This window comes from Varroa jacobsoni, unplaced genomic scaffold, assembly GCF_002532875.2.
Source record: "Varroa jacobsoni isolate VJ856 unplaced genomic scaffold, vjacob_1.0 scaffold_442, whole genome shotgun sequence".
NCBI lineage: Eukaryota > Metazoa > Arthropoda > Arachnida > Mesostigmata > Varroidae > Varroa > Varroa jacobsoni.
In genome coordinates this window covers 67,475-87,518 of record NW_019213344.1, presented here as the reverse complement: position 1 = coordinate 87,518, position 20,044 = coordinate 67,475, and the positions used below count along the sequence as shown (strand labels likewise).

The window sequence follows — 20,044 nt, the reverse complement described above, 5'->3', positions numbered from 1 at the left end:
GTAGAATATACGATTTAAATTCTAAAAATATCCCGTTCTTAATCGAATCAGTGATAGTGCAATAGTCAATTTAAAGGTAATTACAATACTAGCTCAATGGCTCACCAGTAACGTCGTTGATACAGACGGACGCAACAGGAGCCCCGAATTCTGTAGGGATTTGACGAACAAATGTCAACCGAGACAGATCCCACAGGATGCATGATTCATCGCGGGAGCCAGACACGATCAGATTGAATGGTCTTGACGAGGCGATACATGTGACAGGCTCGGTATGGCCAGCGAGTTGGTCCCGAAGCTCGAGCCGCTTGGGGGTAACGGTCCACACACTCAGGACACAGGCGGTGCCGGCCGTGATGATGGTTTTGGCATCGGGACAGGTGGCACAGAGCACTTCGCCACTCGGCACCTGCTCCCAGACGAGCAGACATCGTCCAGTTTCGTAGCTGCATACCCGTAGCGAATAGTCCGCAAAACCCCAGGACACGAAGCGCTGGTTAGGTGGTAACAGCATCTTGTTCTGCTCGACTGCCAGCACCGATCGATCCTGCTGGACAATCTGTCCTACCGGGCCCTTCAGTTCCTTGACCGGATGCATGGACGGTCGGAGCGACTCGATTTTATGATAGAACAGTGGCCTGACTAAGCCCGAATCGACTTTTTTAGCGGGATGCGGTTTTTTAAACAGCTGCTTCGGGATCTGACCAAAGTTGTTGATGAAGCCGATTGTGGCGTTTTTTTTCAGAGGGTCGTCTATCGAATAGATATCAACGTTGCCCTCGTAGAACAGGTGGTGAAACACATTGACAGCTTCGATGGCGGCGGGGCCCTGTTGCCGGAAGCCGAATATCAGGTCGATCCATTCATGCAAATGAGCCGACACGTAGTCACTCTCTAGAGCCGCTCGATGGAGGCGGATAAACTCGCGAGGATCGCCCTTTGCCCACGCGGGCAGGACAACATTGTCTAGCTGAACACCACTCTGTTTTGCGCCGAGATCGAAACGGTTCTTGTTTACTAGAAATTCGTCTAAGTAGAAGAACTCTGGAATCAGCTCTTTTACGTCGGCCATGTTGTGCCTTGAAGCTGATGTAAAGGCGTCTGATATAGAGAATCACGCGACAAGAGACTATCAGTTAGTAGTGGACATTACATACTGTCACAGAAACGACTGCAAGAAAGCTATATGTACACACGTTATGATGTGGAAATAGGCTCGTTTATGAGCCAAATAAACTTCATCAGAGGGATTGAGGTAGTTCTAGCTTTGGTCTGTCTGTTTCGTCTCAAGCAACAAACGACGATAAGAACAAAAACCATTAAGCTACCTATAACGTAAACATGCCAAAAAAACGCACAAGTCTTTGGATATGGGATGGATATATAGGATGGACACGATATTGATACCAGATTTTCTGAAGTTAGGAAGAATACAAGATTCTTCTGAATCATTCCCTTAATCATAAAATAGATTGATCTGGCTATACATCTCTGGAATTTTTATTTTAATAACAGCGTACTAATCATTATCATCATTTTCTTTTTTCTATTTATCTTTCTATTTACTTATTGTCGTTGTATTTTTTATTTGCTTTCCTTAGCTATTATCTCCGTATTAATAGGTCCTCGAAATGAACTTTTTCTAGGTGTAGATAAAAAAAAATTGCCCCTATTAAAATTTTGACCAGGATGACTCTCTGTGGACGTGTCCGGGTTTTTTCCCCAGAGGCCCATTGAACGCCCAACACCTACCTTTGATACTGTGGAACATCCGGTCGGCTAGATCAAAATGTCCGCCCTGTAGCCTGAGAAAGTGCTGAGTAAAGGGTTCCATGCGGACTAGATAACTGGCAACTATCATCGCCGAGGAGTAAAAGGTTCCATAATGATAAGGTGGTGTCTCTGGGTCGTCCCATTCCTTGAAACGTCGACAGAACTGCTCGAGCCTATCACGCGTTTGTGCTCCCATTGGTTTCGAGAGGTCACGGAAGCTCTTCGGGTCAGTGAGATCTAATGTCTCGGAATTGTAGTCAGCAACAATCCAAGGAAAGATCGGGTACTGCATCAGATCGTTGTACGATCGTCCCGCCAGAGTATTTAGATGCATGAGGTACTAAACCAACAATGGAGACAATATTAGTCAGTGTGACTTTGCTCAGGTTTCTTCAGCGACATTTACTTATTCTCGTGACGATACGTATATGGAGGGTGAGATAAGAGTCTCTTCGTAGTTTGCGAGTCTTTTCCTTGTTGTCCTTATTTTTGCCGCATTTTTCTCTTCGGCATATACTACAGACTCTCAGGATGTGCAGTGACTTTGGCCCGCTCTCTATATGTATGTAATATAACTAATCAAGATTGAACATTCTCTAACCAAATAAAAGAGCATTGGGGTTAAGTTCGAATCACTTGTTATTGTTACCTGGAAGTTGGATATTTCCCCGCGCAACCACCTCTGCGTCACGCTGGTCTCTCCTATAAGCGAGGACAGGATACCGGCCCCGCTTTCTACGTTGGCAGATCTTCGTTGGCCAGCTAAACTTTCTTGAGCTGAGTCGGTGATTCCAGTAGCGAGAGCCAAGAACCGCGCATAAACCTGTATCAATACAATGAACGTCTCCTATATAATAAAGATCCATTGAAAATTAACAAAAAGGTTACTCCGAACATTATATACATACACTTGTCATCGACTACCAACCAATATACATTTAAATTTAACACTATTGTTGAATTTCTTTTTCGTACCTTATTGCGCAATTTGCGTGGGAACACAAGCAAATAATTGCGCCCGTCTGCGGAGAACACCTCAAGTGCTGTTGGCTGCAAGAGGTACCGTCTTTTGTGCACTTCGCGAACATCATCATACCCGAATTTCGAGCAGGTTCGGCCCTGCGCAACGGTTGCTCGAGACGCCGATGTTACAGGCGTGCAATTTGGAATGATCGGTTCGTGAAGACCTTCGGGTAGCGAGTCGATATCACGAATCTCGCGAGTTTTCAGTAACGTGAAGCCGTCGACGACATAGAAGTGCTCGCGGCCAAATAGCAGCAAGCCTTCCCACGTGTCTAAACCTTGAACCCGGGCGCATCGGAACATGTGGGTAATCTTGTCGCCTTCTTCGAGAAGTCGTTCAACGGACTGACTGTGAGGACTGTGATTTGCCCCTTCGCCCTCGCCGACTTGCCCACCCACTTGACCACCTTCGGGCTCCTCTTCGTCGCTTTCCGAAGACTGGTGCTTGTTTGTGATTGCACCCCTATTGACCGTCCCGCTTGTTTGGTTATTATTATTAATAGCACTACTGGAGCTTACAAGCCCTTCGTAGACGCTGGAAGTGGAGGCCAGCGACTGTTGACGACCTACAAGGTCGGGCGAGCTCGGCCCGCTGCCTGAAAGCAGCTGACCCAGCTGTTCATAGTACAATTTGCTATCTAAACTAGTTGCCACCTGAAAAGTTAGTTCGTTGTTGGAGCAAACAAAAAACCGCAAAAGGCATATAAGTTAAACAAATATATTCCATGTTTCTTTATCTCAGGAGCTTAACGCAGGGTTAGTCTAAGTGAGTTGTATCGGCTTGGCAGCGAAAGACGGATTTATCATCAACGACATTAAAAGAATGAATTGTAAAAATAAAGATATTTTTCGCGCCGTTAAATCGAGTTCTTCATTTCTTTACGGTTACATTCAGGGGATAATAGACAACGATTAGTGGAAAATTCCGTTGAGTTCATTATAGGTATAGCGCGTCTGAGTTAGAGGGACAGTAAAACAGGGACGGTGCTGTACAACTACTAGAGTTAGCATCGCCGTATATTACAAATACACAAATACTTCATTGAACGCAAACCTTATATTTTAGCTGCTGATTGGGCTGTTGCTCGATGTACGGATAATGTTGATAGAAGAGCTTGTTTTTGAGTGTACGTTTACGCATTCGACAAGGCCCGCTCTCGGTGGCGTCTAACATCCATTTGTCGAGCGAGCAAGGCTCCCTAGGGCCCCAGAGTCCCCGCTCGGCACTTAAGCCTTCCTCCATGCGCATCCACTCCTGCATCACATGCTGGTGAAGGTGCTTACAGTTGGCGTACAATTGCTTCAGCCGCAAATCAACTAAATCATGGACGATGGCAATATGGACCTGCCAGACAAACGAACACGAATCAGGTTAATGTAATATGGCCCTTAATCCAACCCGAAATATGAGATCTGTAAAAATGAGGTATAAAAACGCAGATGTATACCTGCTTCCAAGGCCAGAGCCTTAATCTGCCCGCAATGCACATAGAGATATTATCAATCTAGAGGAATATCTCTATGTGCTTAAATTACACAGCAATGCCGATCTCCTCGTGACCAAGCATGATGTACCTTGTCACTACCTAAGACATTAACATAAATCTTTTCTGTATATATGTATGTTACTATAACGTAGCACAGAGTACAGCTCGTGTTCACTATTACTATCACTATCACCCACAAAGCTAGGTGACGGTCGACCTCTTATGCTCCGTACCTATCCGTTTCTGTTCTTTTACCTGTGTCCACAGGTCGTACTCTTCGTACGAGAGGTTCGCCACGTTGGCGTGCCCTGCGTGATTTACGACGACTGGACTATTACTATTCATGTTAATGTTGATCGACTGGGAAATCTTGTGCGTAACTGTTACCGTTGCGGTGGCAGCGTTCGCCATAGCCATGCTGCCCAGGGCGACGGGGTCGGCACCCGCGCCACTGACCGCGCTCACCCCCGAAGAGGCGAGCGTGTGCGCCGCACTGGCTACGACCGCCACCTTGCGGATCTTTCGACTTGCGAGACGGCTCAAACCCCCAGTCAACCGGGACACCCGATTTTGAATCTGAGATGAGATATCCGCAGATCCTATCCCACTTCCTGTGTAAAGATAAGCAAGAATGAGAAGATGAAATTTATCGGAGCGTGAGGAATACCAACACATATAACCTTCTTCAATTGCGTAAATCAGGTCGCATCGACATGTCGTTGACCTAACTCGAAGCAGCTATTTCTTATGGTCTATTTGCTTGGTCAAAGGCTTGGCCGTACGAGTTGCGGCGTTGACGGCCATAATATTACTATTCATTTTTTGTGTCAAGACAAGATGAAAAAGGATATGGATTATTTTGAACTAACTCAATATAATAGCCAAACGTTATGTTTAGTTCAACCTAACACGTCGCTAATTTTTCTGTGTTCTAAATTGAAAACCTAACTAGCAATAGCATCATAACCACGCTGGAAGCAAATAAACCTGAAGATGTTTACCTTTCCCGGCCTTTTCGGCTGCATGGAAAGAAATCCAAGCTTTGTGGAGGGGCTCCCGGTTGGTCTCCCAAAGCTGGCATAGGTCAGGCACCTCTGATCCACTGCTGTTCGCCAGCTGCAGTCGGCAGCAGTCCTCGAGCTGACTTCGGTTCCGTTCGTACACTATCTGCCATAGTTTACAAGCGGCCGCGGCCATTAGCAGGTTAGCTTCTTCTTGTGACGCCAAAGCCAGCGACGCGTCGTTCGGCGAGATGTGTATAGTCGTACGACGAACCTAAGTGAACATAACAAACAACAAATCTGATAGTAAATTACATGTGTTGGACGAAACTGTTGATTACGACGAGGCAAACAAATCTATATTTCCGAATCGCCATTGAATGTGGTCGGGTGGTTGACAGCCGAAATGAATAACCCATCTTAAGAATAAACTAAGTGAGATAAATATCGCTTGACAGCTTGAAACAAAGTCATTTAATAGCCTAACAATACTAAAAAAAAATCTAAAATCTATTAAAAATAACAAGACTAAAAGTAAAGGAAAAATCGTAAAAATGAGGGTAGAAAAAAGGTAAAGTAAACATTCAAATTTGCCAAGAGGCTTATCCTATATATTTATTGATATACGTGACTACATTGGTATTTCTGTGTGTGCTATTTTCGTTTTGTATCACCCTGTATCTATCACACTATTAAGAATACGACACAACACTGCGACCTAAATTAAGGCGCTTCATGCTACGATGCCCCTGTCGCTTACCGTCTCCATCGGTAGCTGAGGACACTGCTGGGCAAACTGAACGAGTGTGTACGTCAATGCCGCGAGTATTTCAGGATCGAGATTTAACAGCTGATCGTTGCTGATAAGAAGGTGCAAACATTGAAGTTGATCCGATAGGCTTTCGTTGGGTAAGCCGTTGTTAGCTGAGTTGTCCCGCGATAGAACAAATAATACTGTACGGCCGAGTGATCGAAGTACGTCGTAATTTCGAATACCGCCATTTGTTAAAAACACCCTCGATATAAAGTTGACGATGGTGATGGGTGGAGCGGTGAGTGCACCCTGCCAGAGTTTGTCAACAATACTTATAACGAACTGAGTGACGTTACTCTGCGAAAGGTTAGATAGGTCGCGGTCACTCAAGTCGGCGATGGTGTTCGCCAGCAGCAGAGTACTAAACTGACGTTGTTGTTGTAACGAACTTGCCAAATACTCGATGTTCATTAGGTTCTCGAGGATGTGTGTGTTCTGTACCTGCGTAATGGGAGGGCACAGAAAAAACAGCTCTAACTTGTTACTTCTGCAGGATAAGCCTGTCTTTTATCTTTGTTTTCTGTCACTTTGAAGCCAGCGGTTAGTAATGTGGGCGATGAAGAACCAGCTCCTACTATTAACGTTTTCTATTCATTATTATTAATTTCTTTATTAATTGACTACCACTCATCGAATGCTATAGAAGGTTGCTGTGTTCGAAATTAAAATATCTTTTTTTGCTTAAAACCAGGATACTTAAATAACAAGTTGATCTCGTTGGGAAATAGCTAACTTGCAGAAGTTCCACAGCATAATTACAGAAGCCGGATGTCGATTATACAATACATATGGGGAACCTATGATTAATACTAAAAATGAGTAAGATCTCAGGTACTTACTGAGGCTAAACCCTCGAGCATGAGCTTGGTGAGAAGTGCAAAAGTAAGACCGACGGTTTCCCCTGAATGGAGATTAACGCTTCCTGGTGTAAGGTCGTCCTTTGCAGCTCCGGTGGCTGGCGATTGGACCTCATCCGTTGGGGGAGCAGGACTGCTGCTCGGGGGGAAAACTATCGATGCGAGAGCCGCGATAGAATCCTCGTTATTGACACAGTAGCTGACCAGGTCGTTCCATCTGCATAGAAAGGGCAAATCGTTTAGAAATGAATTTGATTTGAATGTACTACATGCGAATCACAATTGAACCATTATTCTTTGGTTCTCTGAAAATATACTATATTCAATTTTGACATACAGAATAATTAAAAAAACACAATTGTATTCTCAAAAGTAATTAAACCACCTCCTTTCGCGTTACAGTAGCCACGAGTCGATCTGTCTAAGTAGCGACTTTTCAAATACAATTGTTCTCAAACAAAAGTATTCTGAAGACCTGCCCCCCCCCCCCCCCCCCGTGTATATCTTACGAGATTTGTTCTGTCTATTAACAACACATCAACTCAGAATGTTAATGCATAAAGTCTTAAAACCCTTCAGAGTATATATTGTTAGTTTCATGACATGCATCTGTCATAGTCACGCTTACAGCTTCGTCTAGCTTATGTCCGATTCGAACCTTCGTGAGATGACGTCGAGGATGGCCATAGCTGCTGCATCGTTACCGCTCGCCACCATTGCTCGCAGGACGGCGCAGAGCATAACGAACATGTCATTGTTGATCGGCCCGCTTTCCACTATCTCACACGGGAGCTTCGTCACCGGCCGTGAAAACAGCATCGCGAGCAACATGTTGCTAAAAGTCACGTTTGGATGGATTTTCGAGAGGGCCCATTCCAGTGATTGAAAGCCCGGGACATGCAACGTCTCTTGTTTAATGGCACCTGATTGAGTACTCACACGCAGTCCTAACAGAACTGGGTCGGTCTCCTGGAGCCATCCGCCATTACAGCTGGCGTCGCGGAACTTCACCAGGAGAGTCTGATGGCATAGCATGCATGAGAGCAGCTGAAGCGCCAATAACTGGGTACTAGGATCCAGGTGGGAGGACAGCAGGACGATGAACCAGTCCAGGCCAAGCACCCGAGCCAATTGCTCGCAAAGGCCTGTGTTAACGGCTCCCTTTGATGGGGCAGCCATTGTGCTAAGTAGCTGGAGGCATTTAACCCGCAAGTTGGTGAATACTGGGTCTTGATCTCGTGCAGGCAGGGTCCATATGATGAATTGGCCAAAACGAAGGATGTCACTGTTGCGAGACGTGTTTTGTAGCAACAGCTGTGAGACGATTAACCCAATAATATACTGCGTTATGCAATGGCTAGGCACAGGTATAATCCAAACGGAGAAAGGTCTCACCCTGACTTAACTCTAATTTTAACGTTGTAATTGTTGTAGTTTCATATAGTAATATATGAGTAATTTGCCATATAAACGACATAGAAAGATGGAAATCTGTCCGAAATTCTCCCTTTTTTTTTTATAATTTCTCGATCAACTATTGTTGTCCTAGCTTGACTAACTAGTTACCCTTAAAAGATCACAGCACGTAGCAATCGTCTGCGGTGCCATCCTGCCGGGTTCCGAAAGCGTGTAGAGAATCTTTGACACGAGATCCAGTTCTCGCATCAGCGATACCGTCTCGCTTGAATCAGATGCCACTTGAAGGAGATGTTCGTAGAGGGATCGCTGTAGATCGTGCGCGGCATCGCGCCACACGTCGAGATTGCAGAGAACGTCCCGGAATGGGGCAACAGAGTGTCGGCCAGCCGCTGTGGGAGCGCACTCAGCGCTTCCCACCAAGCTTAGCGCGAGGTGCAAGATATGGCAGTTGAGCAGTTGACTCTTGTTGCGAAGAACAGCCGCCACGATTTGATAGCCTTTCGTACGCTCCATCGCTTGCTGGGCCGGCCGATTAGCCCGGACCACGCAAACGAGCACTTTGAGCGAGGCGTACAATGATTCTACGTTGCTAGCATATGAGACTAGCGCGAGTAGTGCGGCGGTACCACCGACACTTTCCATGGTGACCGCCACAGGTCGCGGCACAAATGTGCGTGCTCCTAGGTAGCCTGAAAATTTGCAGCAGCCATATTTACAACCAAAGTAGAAACAGCAGAAAGTATATGGGCATTATATCAGATCAGTGTGGTGTCACTTGTGGATGTTGATGAAAAACGGTCGACAATGACATCGGGGGCTAATGAGTTGTTTCTCGAGGCAGAAAAGCCAACTGACCCAATTTTTGTGGGCACCTTTTTATAATTATTTGTCAAGGGCTAATTTTTTTAGCGAAAATATCTAATACCTCAATTATTAGGGTCGACATAAAGTTATTTTTTTCAATTGCTTCAAATGCCACTGCCAGCCATGTCTGACCCGCTATTATGTAATATTACGAGCTCAGTCATATTTACCACAGCCTTTGCCCTAATAGGCCTTTACCAGCGTATCGGCAAGCGCTGAAAGACGTGCCCATTTAGGCACTTGCAAAACTTCAAGTTATAACTGCTACCGAATATCTAATAAACATTTCCAGTTCTACATTCTGTACTGGCTTTCTACATTTCTTGATACGGCTGATTCTTATTAGCACAAAGCGAGCCTTGCGTCTGTCAACGGTTGGTTTTGGATGCAGGCTTGTTGTTCGCTAAGCGTACCTAAGTCTGTTAAGCAGACACATCTGCACCACTACATCTTCGCTGCTGTTCCATATCTACTGATAATCAATCCCCACCTATGAGGACGGCGCCTAGTGATCTTGCGGCGCCTGCGAGATGTGCGGCCGAGTTATGCAGGATGCGAATTGGGGTGGCGTTCTCGTGAGAAGACAGCCCCAGCATCTTGGCGATCGCTTTACAGTCGTGCTTCGAATAGACGCGTCGCATCTTGGCTAACGTCATCGTCGAAACGGCGGTCGCGTTCAGCCCGAACGTGATACGCTCTTCGGACACCTGCATTCCACCTAAACCAACTTGACTTGGCCCTATGCCACCTGGCGGTGCGCTCTGCAGTGATCCAACATAGGACGGACCCAGGGTGAATAGGTGTACAACTGCTGATTCGGTCAATGGCTCTTCAATCAAATGGCACGGACCCTGTTTCCAGGTCAATGCGCATACCTGCCGCTGCGAGGGTGTAGTGCCTAAGCGAGGACGAAGAACAGGTTAAACAAGCTCGAACTTTTTAAAGAAAGAATTATTACTGGTAACATTATTATTAATCACATAATCAGTAAATATCCATTTACACACGAATGCTGCGTTCCGACAAGGCACCAGATACATCGAAACTGCAGTGCGCGCGGGGGGGGGGGGGGGTCGCCGGTTTAACACCACGCATCAGAAATCAGCGCAGTGTGCAAATTCTAGCTAAAGCACTACTTGGATATTTGTAGACGGGCCACTGAAAACTGGTGGGTATCTAAATTATTTTTTTGTGTTAATTTATGTCTTGAGAGATTAGACACATAGCGTGTAATACATAATAAAGGCACGCTATTTTGCTTTTACGGATTTCGACCCGTTTTCTTCACGTTTATTGCTACTTATATTTGTAGGTTGACGTCTTACCGATGATCGCAAAGATATTTTGCGAGCCCGCGCCCGAATACTGCGGCACGTAGCTCATCTTAGAGCAGCTGCCTTGCAGAGCGACTCCGTCGAAATAGACCGTCGGCGAGCAGTTATTCTTGAGGACAGATCGGGTAAGACAAACGACAAGGTGATGCCATTCACCAGCGGTTACCGCACGAGCTAGCGAGATAGTGGCTCGATCAAGGTTCACCTGCAAGCGCAGCTCCTTCTCTGAGAGCTCCAGCCCAAGGCACGGTGTCTGCTCATCTCGAAGTTGTCGGAAAATTGACAGCAACCGAACCCAATGCGACCCGCTGAAGCGTTCCACCATGAACCACGTTGAAAACGTCAGACCTGCCCGACAAAGACAGAGATGACAGGGACCGAAAGCATGGTTATGGGTTGATCGTAATTTATCCGCGGGAGTGAACAACAAGCTGGCGTAGGGAGAAACGACGTAGAATTGTTATTAACGATCGACAAGTAAAGATATGCAGAGGAACGGACAGTGAGGAAGAACAATATATAATGTACAATCATAGTCTGCCAATAGCCATCACAGTTGTGTTTTTAATGCGAGTAAATCGATAACGAAGCCAAGGTAAGGAAACACAAGTAGCAGCGGAATAGATAAAACCAATACACAATATGCAAAGAGAGAAACACGAAACATACATTTTGATATTTTTTTGCAATAATCGAATCCATTAATTATTTATGCTCTCAGTCAATCAAGTGTAGCAGGACTTTGACGTAAGGCAAAAGTTTTTCTGTGACACGATTGAAAGGAGCCCACGGAAAAATTAACAGCGTAAAGGGTTTTATTTATAGAGCAAAATGAATTATTAGGAAAAAACGTTCTGCACAATGTTCAAATAACGGCGGTACTACTATTACTAACCTGTCTGCGGGGGAAAGACTCGATCCCCTGCGCCAATACCCCCGAGAACGCTGTCTGCTGCCACGACACCCACCATAGCTGGGCCCGAAAGCGACTGAGGTGCTACGGAAGGTAAAAACAGACAGGAAAAGCCTTCACGTGAAAGTGACAGCTCGACAAAAGCGGCACAAACTGTTGATAATGTTGGCCCATCCTTGGGAGTTGTCATGGAGACCTGAATAGAAACGATAAATGGAAATGGTAAACGCTTTGTCAATAAAGTTCGATGAACAACATTTACAGCCATATATCCAGTCGCGTACATCATCTGCAGCATAAAATTAAATGTGACCACTAGTAGCGTACGTTAGTTAATATCCTGCTGAATATCTATCGGAAAATGGATGCGATGTGAATGCGCCGTCAACTTACGAGAGTTTTTATCCGAGTTAGTGGTACGGCTCCGCCGTCTTTAAACGGCCCGTCACATCGAAGTGGACTACCAAGTCGCAAGAAAGATCGTAGTTCGCGCGGCTCAAGGGCTTGGGCCGCTAATCGTTCCAACATGTATTGTATAACGATGTGCAGTTGATGTCCTTCGTCCTCCAAGGCGTTTTTCATTTTTGAAAGTAATTGACCTGAAATCGACAATGGCCAGTGTGGGATTTAGTTAGAAATCTGCATGGACCTTGGGAAAAATATGTAATCTAGGAAATCGATGAATTTAAAAATAATCTTACTTTTTGTTAACTCATGAGCTATCATGTTTAAGTACGCGTATCTGTGGTTACCATACGGACACTAGGTGCATGCGTTGAATACTATGAACAAGAAGACTTTTAAAGTAGAGCGGTCACTTGCGACGGGTGAGGCGTACATATAATACAATAGACGCATAAACATAAGGCCGCGATTTGGACAGATAGTCCAGCAAAGACGGTGCAGAGATGTGTAGAAATGGTATCGTCAGATAGAACGAGAGTTACCTGCGAGTCCGGCCTGGCACATGATCTGTTGGTTTCTTTCCGTGCGGACCAGGGATCTAAGCAGTTCAGCCACGTACAGTTGGACGTTACGATCGCAGAGCGAGGGCAAAATCTGTAGCAGGGCTATCACTACACCCGAGTGTACGATCAAAGGGTCTTCTGTTGGTGGCAACGAAAGGCACAGGGCGGCCCCTGGGGGCAATACTGTGCAATGGGAATTCTGACCTAAAAGAAGCCAACAGATCTGATAAGGTGAAATAAAAGTCGAAAAAGTTTAATGCTTAAATTCTAATTGATCTGAATATATATCGTTAACGAGGCTTGAAGCAGCGGGATCTGGCTTTTTAGCCAGAGGCACAAATCAATGCCGCGTCAAATGTATTCCCACTCGATAGTAGCCGACCTGAAATCCCCAGACCGATTTAATCACTCAGGTTCCGATCAACGGCCAGATCGTCCCTAACAGTCTAATACAGCGAATATTTCAAATATTACTCTACATCATTAGGACCCATTCTTTCTTTTTTATTTCAAGCCCCCTTTCATGCTCAGTTACAAAAATAAATATTACTGCATAAAAACGTTCAGATTGCTTCAGATCAATAGGGCGAATACTTTTTTTCTGTTACCATGCGAAAAACAAAAGAAAAAGCGTTCAGTACAGTTGACTCCTGATATAATTATACTAACTAGCTATTGCACTTTGTTACTAAGCGCAAGTTGCGGTAGTACAAATAGGGTGCCACTACAATGTTATATAGAGATAGCTCAACTTAAACCATTTTGCCGAATTCAATATTTTTTTTTGTTTTTAATCAAATCTATCTATTACATGAAAACGGCTCCGCATTTTAGCCTAATCTAGACATTTCTACCGAATAAAATCTTAAAGTCTATGAGCTAACGAGTTATTCATCCATGGGTAGCAACAAGTGATTAAGCCCTTCTAGGAAAGCAGACGGCTCATGACACTAATGTAGCTTATTTAAAAGTAGGCGAGCGCTAATACGCTATAACTAATAATTGTTGTTGGGCAGAACAAAGCTAACGACTTTCTTCTAAACACTGTCGCAGTTGAACTCCATCGGACCCTCACGAATCTCCTTCTTCATACGATGTACGCATTCGTTACTAGCTCGCCGTTTGACCTTTATTTTCAACGCACAGAAATATCGTGTTCTAATGTCTGCTCCGGTATGGCCAAGATTAAAGTGTCGCATGATGCCTACGATGATTCTGGCCATACAGTTCGATTACATCCATTTTGTAGTTAGGATATAGTTATGGAGTATATGACCTGGCACAGCGAACAGGAACCAACCGAAAATACCTCCTATTTTCGTAAGAAAGGATTATGTGCTGAAAAGAACAGTTGGGATGAACGATAATTCATAAGTTACCAGACAGCATAAGCTCAGAAACAGATTTATGTGGCATCGGCGATAAAGTCCTGGCAAGCACGCAAACATTTGCATAGCGCTCAAGTAGAAATAAACAGGTTTTACGGACAACGTAGGAGTTGCATGAGCACGCTCTTTGTTTGCCAGTAGTTGTTTATAGCCGTTAGCAATAAGTCTGGTAAGAAAGGACATGGTATACGTATGAAACTTGTTGCCAAAAAAAAGGATTCATATTTTCGTGCAATTATATTAAGGTTCCAGTAAGGACTTGGCTAATACTTCCGTAAAAAAATTCCAGTTTACAATATCAAAATTGTAGTTATCAATGCATTGGAGCACGATAGAGCCGAGCGCCGCGCTTTTGCATGGATAAGCAAATGTGAAAGAATACGATTTGTGAAATTAAATTATAGTTTAAATGCACGATACTACATTGATTATGCTGTGTCATTTTAGTAGATCCAGTTATTTATACATGTTTGTCTAGAGACCGCACAGGACCCCGTCACAAGGCCGCAAAACAAAAATGCGTCCTCTTACTGATTAGACTAACATCCAGATAGGACGGAGTTATTGCTTTATTCATACAGTACTTCATTTAGGATATGATTGGTAAAAGATAACTGTTGCAATCGGCAATTGACAAACGAATCAACGTTTGTCACTGGGAGCTTGCTAGGCGGCTTTGAATTGCGCGCGCAATTTAGCTACGTCGATAGGCTTTGTTCTAACGAAATATACGGTACGCATTGAATCGATGAGGCATGATGTAACGTATCTAGCGCAAGAATTAATGCTCAACGGTATAATAACTGAGAATATGCATCCGAGATTTGTAGGAACGCTAAATGAAGAAGGGTATCCGGACGGTCACGGTAAAGTGGTCACGTACACCAAAGCGCCTCCTTGATACTCGAAAGATGACTGTGGCATAGACGGCATGCACAGACAAGCGAAACAGGTCCCTCGCAGGATCGCAGATAGGCCAGTAGAACGTCATTCTCACTGTAATCTTCAGGGTTGCTTGCTGGGGAAGTTTGCCGAAGAGCGCCGTCAATTGTTAGATAACACGATCGAGCATTATTAGATGGTAGGTTTGTCATGAAATCTATTGAATACTCCAAGCACGCACTCACAACACAAAACAAGAATCTTATCAGGTCGGCTATCTCTCGACAAACAGGTTATTCAACTCGTATTTCTACACATCCCTATTTGCAGTCCGAACATATAACACGAAATCCGCATGTGTACTGGCTTATCTTTTGCAGATCTTGGACCTAAAACCATTGTGCAGATACACACACAAAGCTATAACGGGACCGCTTATGTTTACTTCTAATCAGTGGATAACATCTCTAGGTTTTGACTCGAAATGACTTTTTTTTGACTTAAGCCAATCGTATTCAAAAGCTCAGAAAATTTTACTACATATCAAAGCTCTGCCAAAACCACCAGCTGCCTGAGTTATCGCCATGCTCATATATTTTTATTCTTGTTTTTAACTTTCTGGGAATTAATTGTAACGGCCAACGAACGTGTGTTTTACGTAACAGAAGCACTTTATTGCTACCTATTCGCCCTATCCTATTGTGTGTTTGTTGATATTCAGTACAGAGCCTTTCGTTTATGCTTCATTAATGCTTTTGACGGCGACCTTGGCCAGGACAGGATCTCCCGGTACCTCCGCCAGGGGGCCGGATACAACGATAAAGAAGATAACCAAAAACCACTTAAGGCCTTGAGAAGAAAGAGGTATGCCCCTTGCCTAGCAACCCCTTTGTGGTACTAGCCCATTTATAGGTAAGTGCAGAAAATGCTACGAACTCAACTTTTTACAGGCTTTGCCAAATTCTCGGAACGCCTGCCACATGCCAAGGATCTTTAAAGCATCCTAACTGTGCACATCACTACAGGACTGTGCCTGTCCTTCGCTGCGCTTTTGTACGTCCTGTTGACCTACTTACCTGTGCCCTGCCAGGGCCTTGGACACGTTGACGACCTCTCGGATAGCTTCCGTCAAACAATTCAAGTAAAATTAATAAGCCACAAAAGCATATTCACTTTGTATTACCAGTGTTAAACAAGTGGCAAAAAATCAAGCTAACAATGGTTTATTGATTCTACGATCTGTCGATTGTTGTATGACTACCCTACTTTCATTTTTCGATCCATACAGTTATTTGAATGTTTCCGATAAATCTCATGTCATCATCTGGTACATAAGTCCTACGGTCACCTTATTGACAGGCGTCATTGTACATGCAACGTGCGGCTTCAAGGTACAACTGTCTAGCGAAAGACAACTTGCGCTCTATACTTCACTTAAAGCAGGTTAAATTCAAAGTTTGATTAAGTTGAAAGAGCTGGCGCAGATGCTAATGTCAACATGTATCTGGTTGAGAATGAGCACTCTTCTAACGTATACTCCCCATAAGGCGAAGTAATATTAGAACTTCAAATTTTGCTCGAAGAATGACGTCGTTGCTCTCATGGAGCATTCATCTCTTTCAAAATCATGGACTACACAAACGTGGCAATCCATATGCGTTTGTTTTAGATACGCTTCTACAAGTAAAGCCTGCTTGCAGTGCTATTACAACTGAATCGCTACTTAATATACAAGGCTCTATCTACATCGATATTCAGTTATAGTAAAGTGTGTGATGAACCCTTATTTCGACGTCAGCAGAGATTTTCCATTTTCAGACATCGTAACCAACAAATATTCTATGTATTCTCTATCCTTATTATGGATCGAGTGATTGTAACGCATGTAATGAACCTCCATCTTGATGACGTTATATATGTGCCATTTTTGGACGTCGTTATAAAGAAATTTGCGATGTAAACAACGTTGTCTCCCATTACTATTAATGTTTTGACGCTTATTATTATAGCCTTTAACAGAGCTCGCCATGTCGTAACACAGCAGTAGTCGATAACTAGGCGGAGTATCGAAAAAGACGTCTGCTACGCACCTGCAGATCGTATGTTTTCTGTATTTAACCCCATATGCGGGACAAGATTTTTTTTAAAGAACAGCAATTTTCCAGGTTTCAAGTTCACCCCATTCTGCCCCTGTGATAAGTCAATCAATCACGGTTGTTGTATAATGCTGAGGCCGAACGGAGCGGTGAATAGAACAAAAACGAAACATGAGAAAATATGGTGCCCGCATCGCGGGCATTTTGAATTATTGAATTGCGATCATAAATAAAACAACAGTTGATTCTGTACTAACGAGTACAAATAGAAAGGTTTCTCTATTTCTAGGCATGCCCAGGCAATACATAGAGTAAGATTGATGCGTATCCCCACTTGCAGTTAACGACAATAGACAGCAGCACAGGTTTAATGTAACCTCTGGATGAGGATTAATTTTTATTCCTACCATTATTTTGACCATTGATATTATTCTATACATACTATATCCAATACTTAATTCTCATAACGTGCATAAGTAAGTTACTTCAAAGACCCATAAATCTCTCAATTCGTCTCGATACCGTTTTAAAATTAGCGCAGTACAGTCTATCGGTCCCTTCTCCAATCGTGTCGTCCACCATCATTCATCTTCAACCTGAGTTAGAGATACTCATCCGAACAGACCCGACAGCAATGTAACTAGAAATACGATTAAGGCAACTGCCAACACACGCCAGCTAAAATAGCGGACGTTGACGTGGACGCTATAGTGAGGTCTGTTGCAGTTTTGTGCCACTGTCAAGCTATTGATATCACTGCCAAGTGCCGTCCCTTTCTATGACGGTGCGGCCTTCGACTGAATTATATCAACATAATATTTGAGCAAGTTACACGTCGAGACCGCATATGACCACTATTTTTATTTTTATTATGATCCTTTATAAAGCAAACTACCAAATGCATTTTTTTCTTTGTCTCCCACAGCTCCCCAAATTTATTCCAATCCTGGTTACGGGACTCACCTGTTTGCAGCAGTAGCTTTGTAGCGGTCGTATTGCAGTCAACGGCCATATCGTAAAGAAAACGCATGATCAGCGTGCACACATCTAGATGGTCGTAACGTTCAACATCATCTTTTGCATCGCCAGTAAACACTGCGTGAATTTGTTCGAGACTCTTCTCTTTGCCGTCCTCGCCGCAAGCGAAACAGCCCAACAACTTGAGCGAATCGACCAGCGAGTTCGTTGCGCAGATTTCGTTGGCGAAAACCTTAGCGTTGGCAGGTTCGTATCTGAAAATGTAGCCGGAGGGTATATTAAGCGTGGGTTAATTTGTGAATTCTGGTTTCAAGTCGATCGTGGATGGAAACACAGATATATCAGGCTGAGTAACAGATATGGCTTAGAAAAAAGTCTTCTTTATAGCGAGAATAAAATCATTGGCGGATTAGATACGTATTCAATTAACAACAAGTGAGACATCTGCACGAGAGAAGTTACATACTATGATGTCTTAATATACAGATAATTAGCTGCCGGTGGGTATAAGTGCATCCCGTACGATGAGAGCGCTTCTCTAGAAACTCATACCCAGATACATTTCCGTTTCAACTAAAAGTGTGATTCTGTATTACAGCTTTGAATACCGTTTGTTGATTTTCTGTTCAGTTTTAATGTTCGAATACTTCAGCGTTCACATATGAGTAACATACGTAAGAAAACAAAAAAGGCATATACAACCCACTGAAAGTCTTGGTAATAAAATGACAATTTGCCAATGTTACCTCATTGCTACTGCGATCGTGTCAAGTATTGTACGAATGAGACGCAAAAGTTGCGGGGGACGCAGGGGAGCCTGGGCTGGTGATAGGCACCCCTCAAGGCAGGCCAACAAGGTCATGAGATAAACGAAACCGTTTACCTTTCGGAAAACGCTCCGAATGCGGTGGCTGAAATAGTAACAGTTGAAATAATACTAGTGCTAGTAGTAGTAGAAAAAGTCCTACAAGTAACTATAATGCAGTAATAAAAATAGTACTCGCAATAGTTATGTATAATAGAGTAATTAACGATCATCGAGCTAGTTAACATGTGTGCCCCTCAAAAGATAAACTGGTAACACCACATTACTGGCCTATCGGGAGATGGGTGCGTAAGTTTATTTCGACATGAAAGGGTAGATATTGACTTTGCAATTCGTCATTGAGTACAATGACGACGACGTTTTGAGGAGCCTTTCAAGCTGATTTTGTTGTTATTTTTATTTTGTAAAGGGGAGCTAAAACCTCTCGGCAGTAGTATGATTCGCGAGAGGCCGACTGTCCGAGGGGACTCGCTGGGGAAAGATTTTTCCAATTTCCTTTCGTTTTTCGCCTTTTCTACCTTTCAGCCAAAAGGCCATGTAGCGCAAGCAAGCAGTCAATCTTTAGCTCGACCTGGGCGTCAGCGGTTGGTACAGCGGCAAGTAACCACGTCATATCTTCGTCTGGGGAGGCCGATGACGTCATCACTTCCTTAAACAGGCCGAGTGCCAGGGGACGGCACCGCGATGAACGCAGCAGACCTTGTGCATATTTCAGCCCGCCAGAATCGCGAAATACGCTGCAGTTCTCTTGAGAACCTGACAACAGGGCCTAGTTCAGAGAAGACAATAGAATAGGGACGGGATAAAATAAACAACTTCAGTCCTAGCTGTATGATACAGACAAATATATGGTCAGGACTTTACAATTGAAAAAGAGTTCCAAAGTTCTCCGCTGCCATGTTGGAAATGATGGTAATAATAGTTAACAACATGACACGGTCGATAATGAAGTAATGATTACGTCTGTTTGTACACATCAGCATTCATTAACGGCTTGTGAGAGGATAAAGATCAGCGATTTTCCTTGACCTTTTCACTTGGACGGTAAAAATGTTTCCACTGCATTATATCTTATCTCCATCTGCTAATTAACAGTTGAAATCGTTAGAGAAATATTGCTTCAAGGTTTTACATGGGCTAAAGTAACAAACCTGAAGTACATCGATGATGGGCTGAACCAATTCTTGTTCATCGCGAAAAAGCTGCAACCGAAGTACGAGCACCTCAAGCAGGCCCACCTCACGAAACACGTTCTTATACAATGACGGTTTAACCTTCAGCCAATAAGAACATTAGCTTACATTTCAATAAAGACTATACAGAATAACTCGATATTGTCACATTGTTACGTTCAGTACCCTAGTACTGCCGTATTCTACAACTATGTACTTTTATTGAAAAGTATATGAGTCCTACACTTA

General features: G+C 43.8%; 1 protein-coding gene across 2 annotated transcripts in view; it reads right to left on the bottom strand.

Moving 5' to 3' along the window:
• Positions 1-20,044, bottom strand: part of bchs (WD repeat and FYVE domain containing 3 bchs) — a 65,447-nt gene that overhangs the window by 8,899 nt on the left and 36,504 nt on the right. For both annotated transcript variants that reach the window (XR_015311078.1, XM_022833246.2), the window contains 20 exons: positions 19,775-19,897; positions 19,142-19,392; positions 18,544-18,708; positions 17,783-18,051; positions 12,433-12,657; positions 11,879-12,084; positions 11,468-11,681; positions 10,564-10,920; positions 9,729-10,136; positions 8,522-9,063; positions 7,614-8,269; positions 6,938-7,172; positions 6,045-6,539; positions 5,285-5,558; positions 4,539-4,894; positions 3,851-4,141; positions 2,749-3,450; positions 2,423-2,596; positions 1,753-2,113; positions 106-1,101 (listed from right to left, as the gene is read on the bottom strand). Coding sequence is in view for 1 of the 2 variants with exons in the window: in XM_022833246.2 (XP_022688981.1) it covers positions 106-1,101; positions 1,753-2,113; positions 2,423-2,596; positions 2,749-3,450; positions 3,851-4,141; positions 4,539-4,894; positions 5,285-5,558; positions 6,045-6,539; positions 6,938-7,172; positions 7,614-8,269; positions 8,522-9,063; positions 9,729-10,136; positions 10,564-10,920; positions 11,468-11,681; positions 11,879-12,084; positions 12,433-12,657; positions 17,783-18,051; positions 18,544-18,708; positions 19,142-19,392; positions 19,775-19,897 (7,300 nt within the window). In the remaining variant the exon portion in view is untranslated. The remainder of the gene's footprint in view (positions 1-105; positions 1,102-1,752; positions 2,114-2,422; positions 2,597-2,748; positions 3,451-3,850; positions 4,142-4,538; positions 4,895-5,284; positions 5,559-6,044; positions 6,540-6,937; positions 7,173-7,613; positions 8,270-8,521; positions 9,064-9,728; positions 10,137-10,563; positions 10,921-11,467; positions 11,682-11,878; positions 12,085-12,432; positions 12,658-17,782; positions 18,052-18,543; positions 18,709-19,141; positions 19,393-19,774; positions 19,898-20,044) is intronic.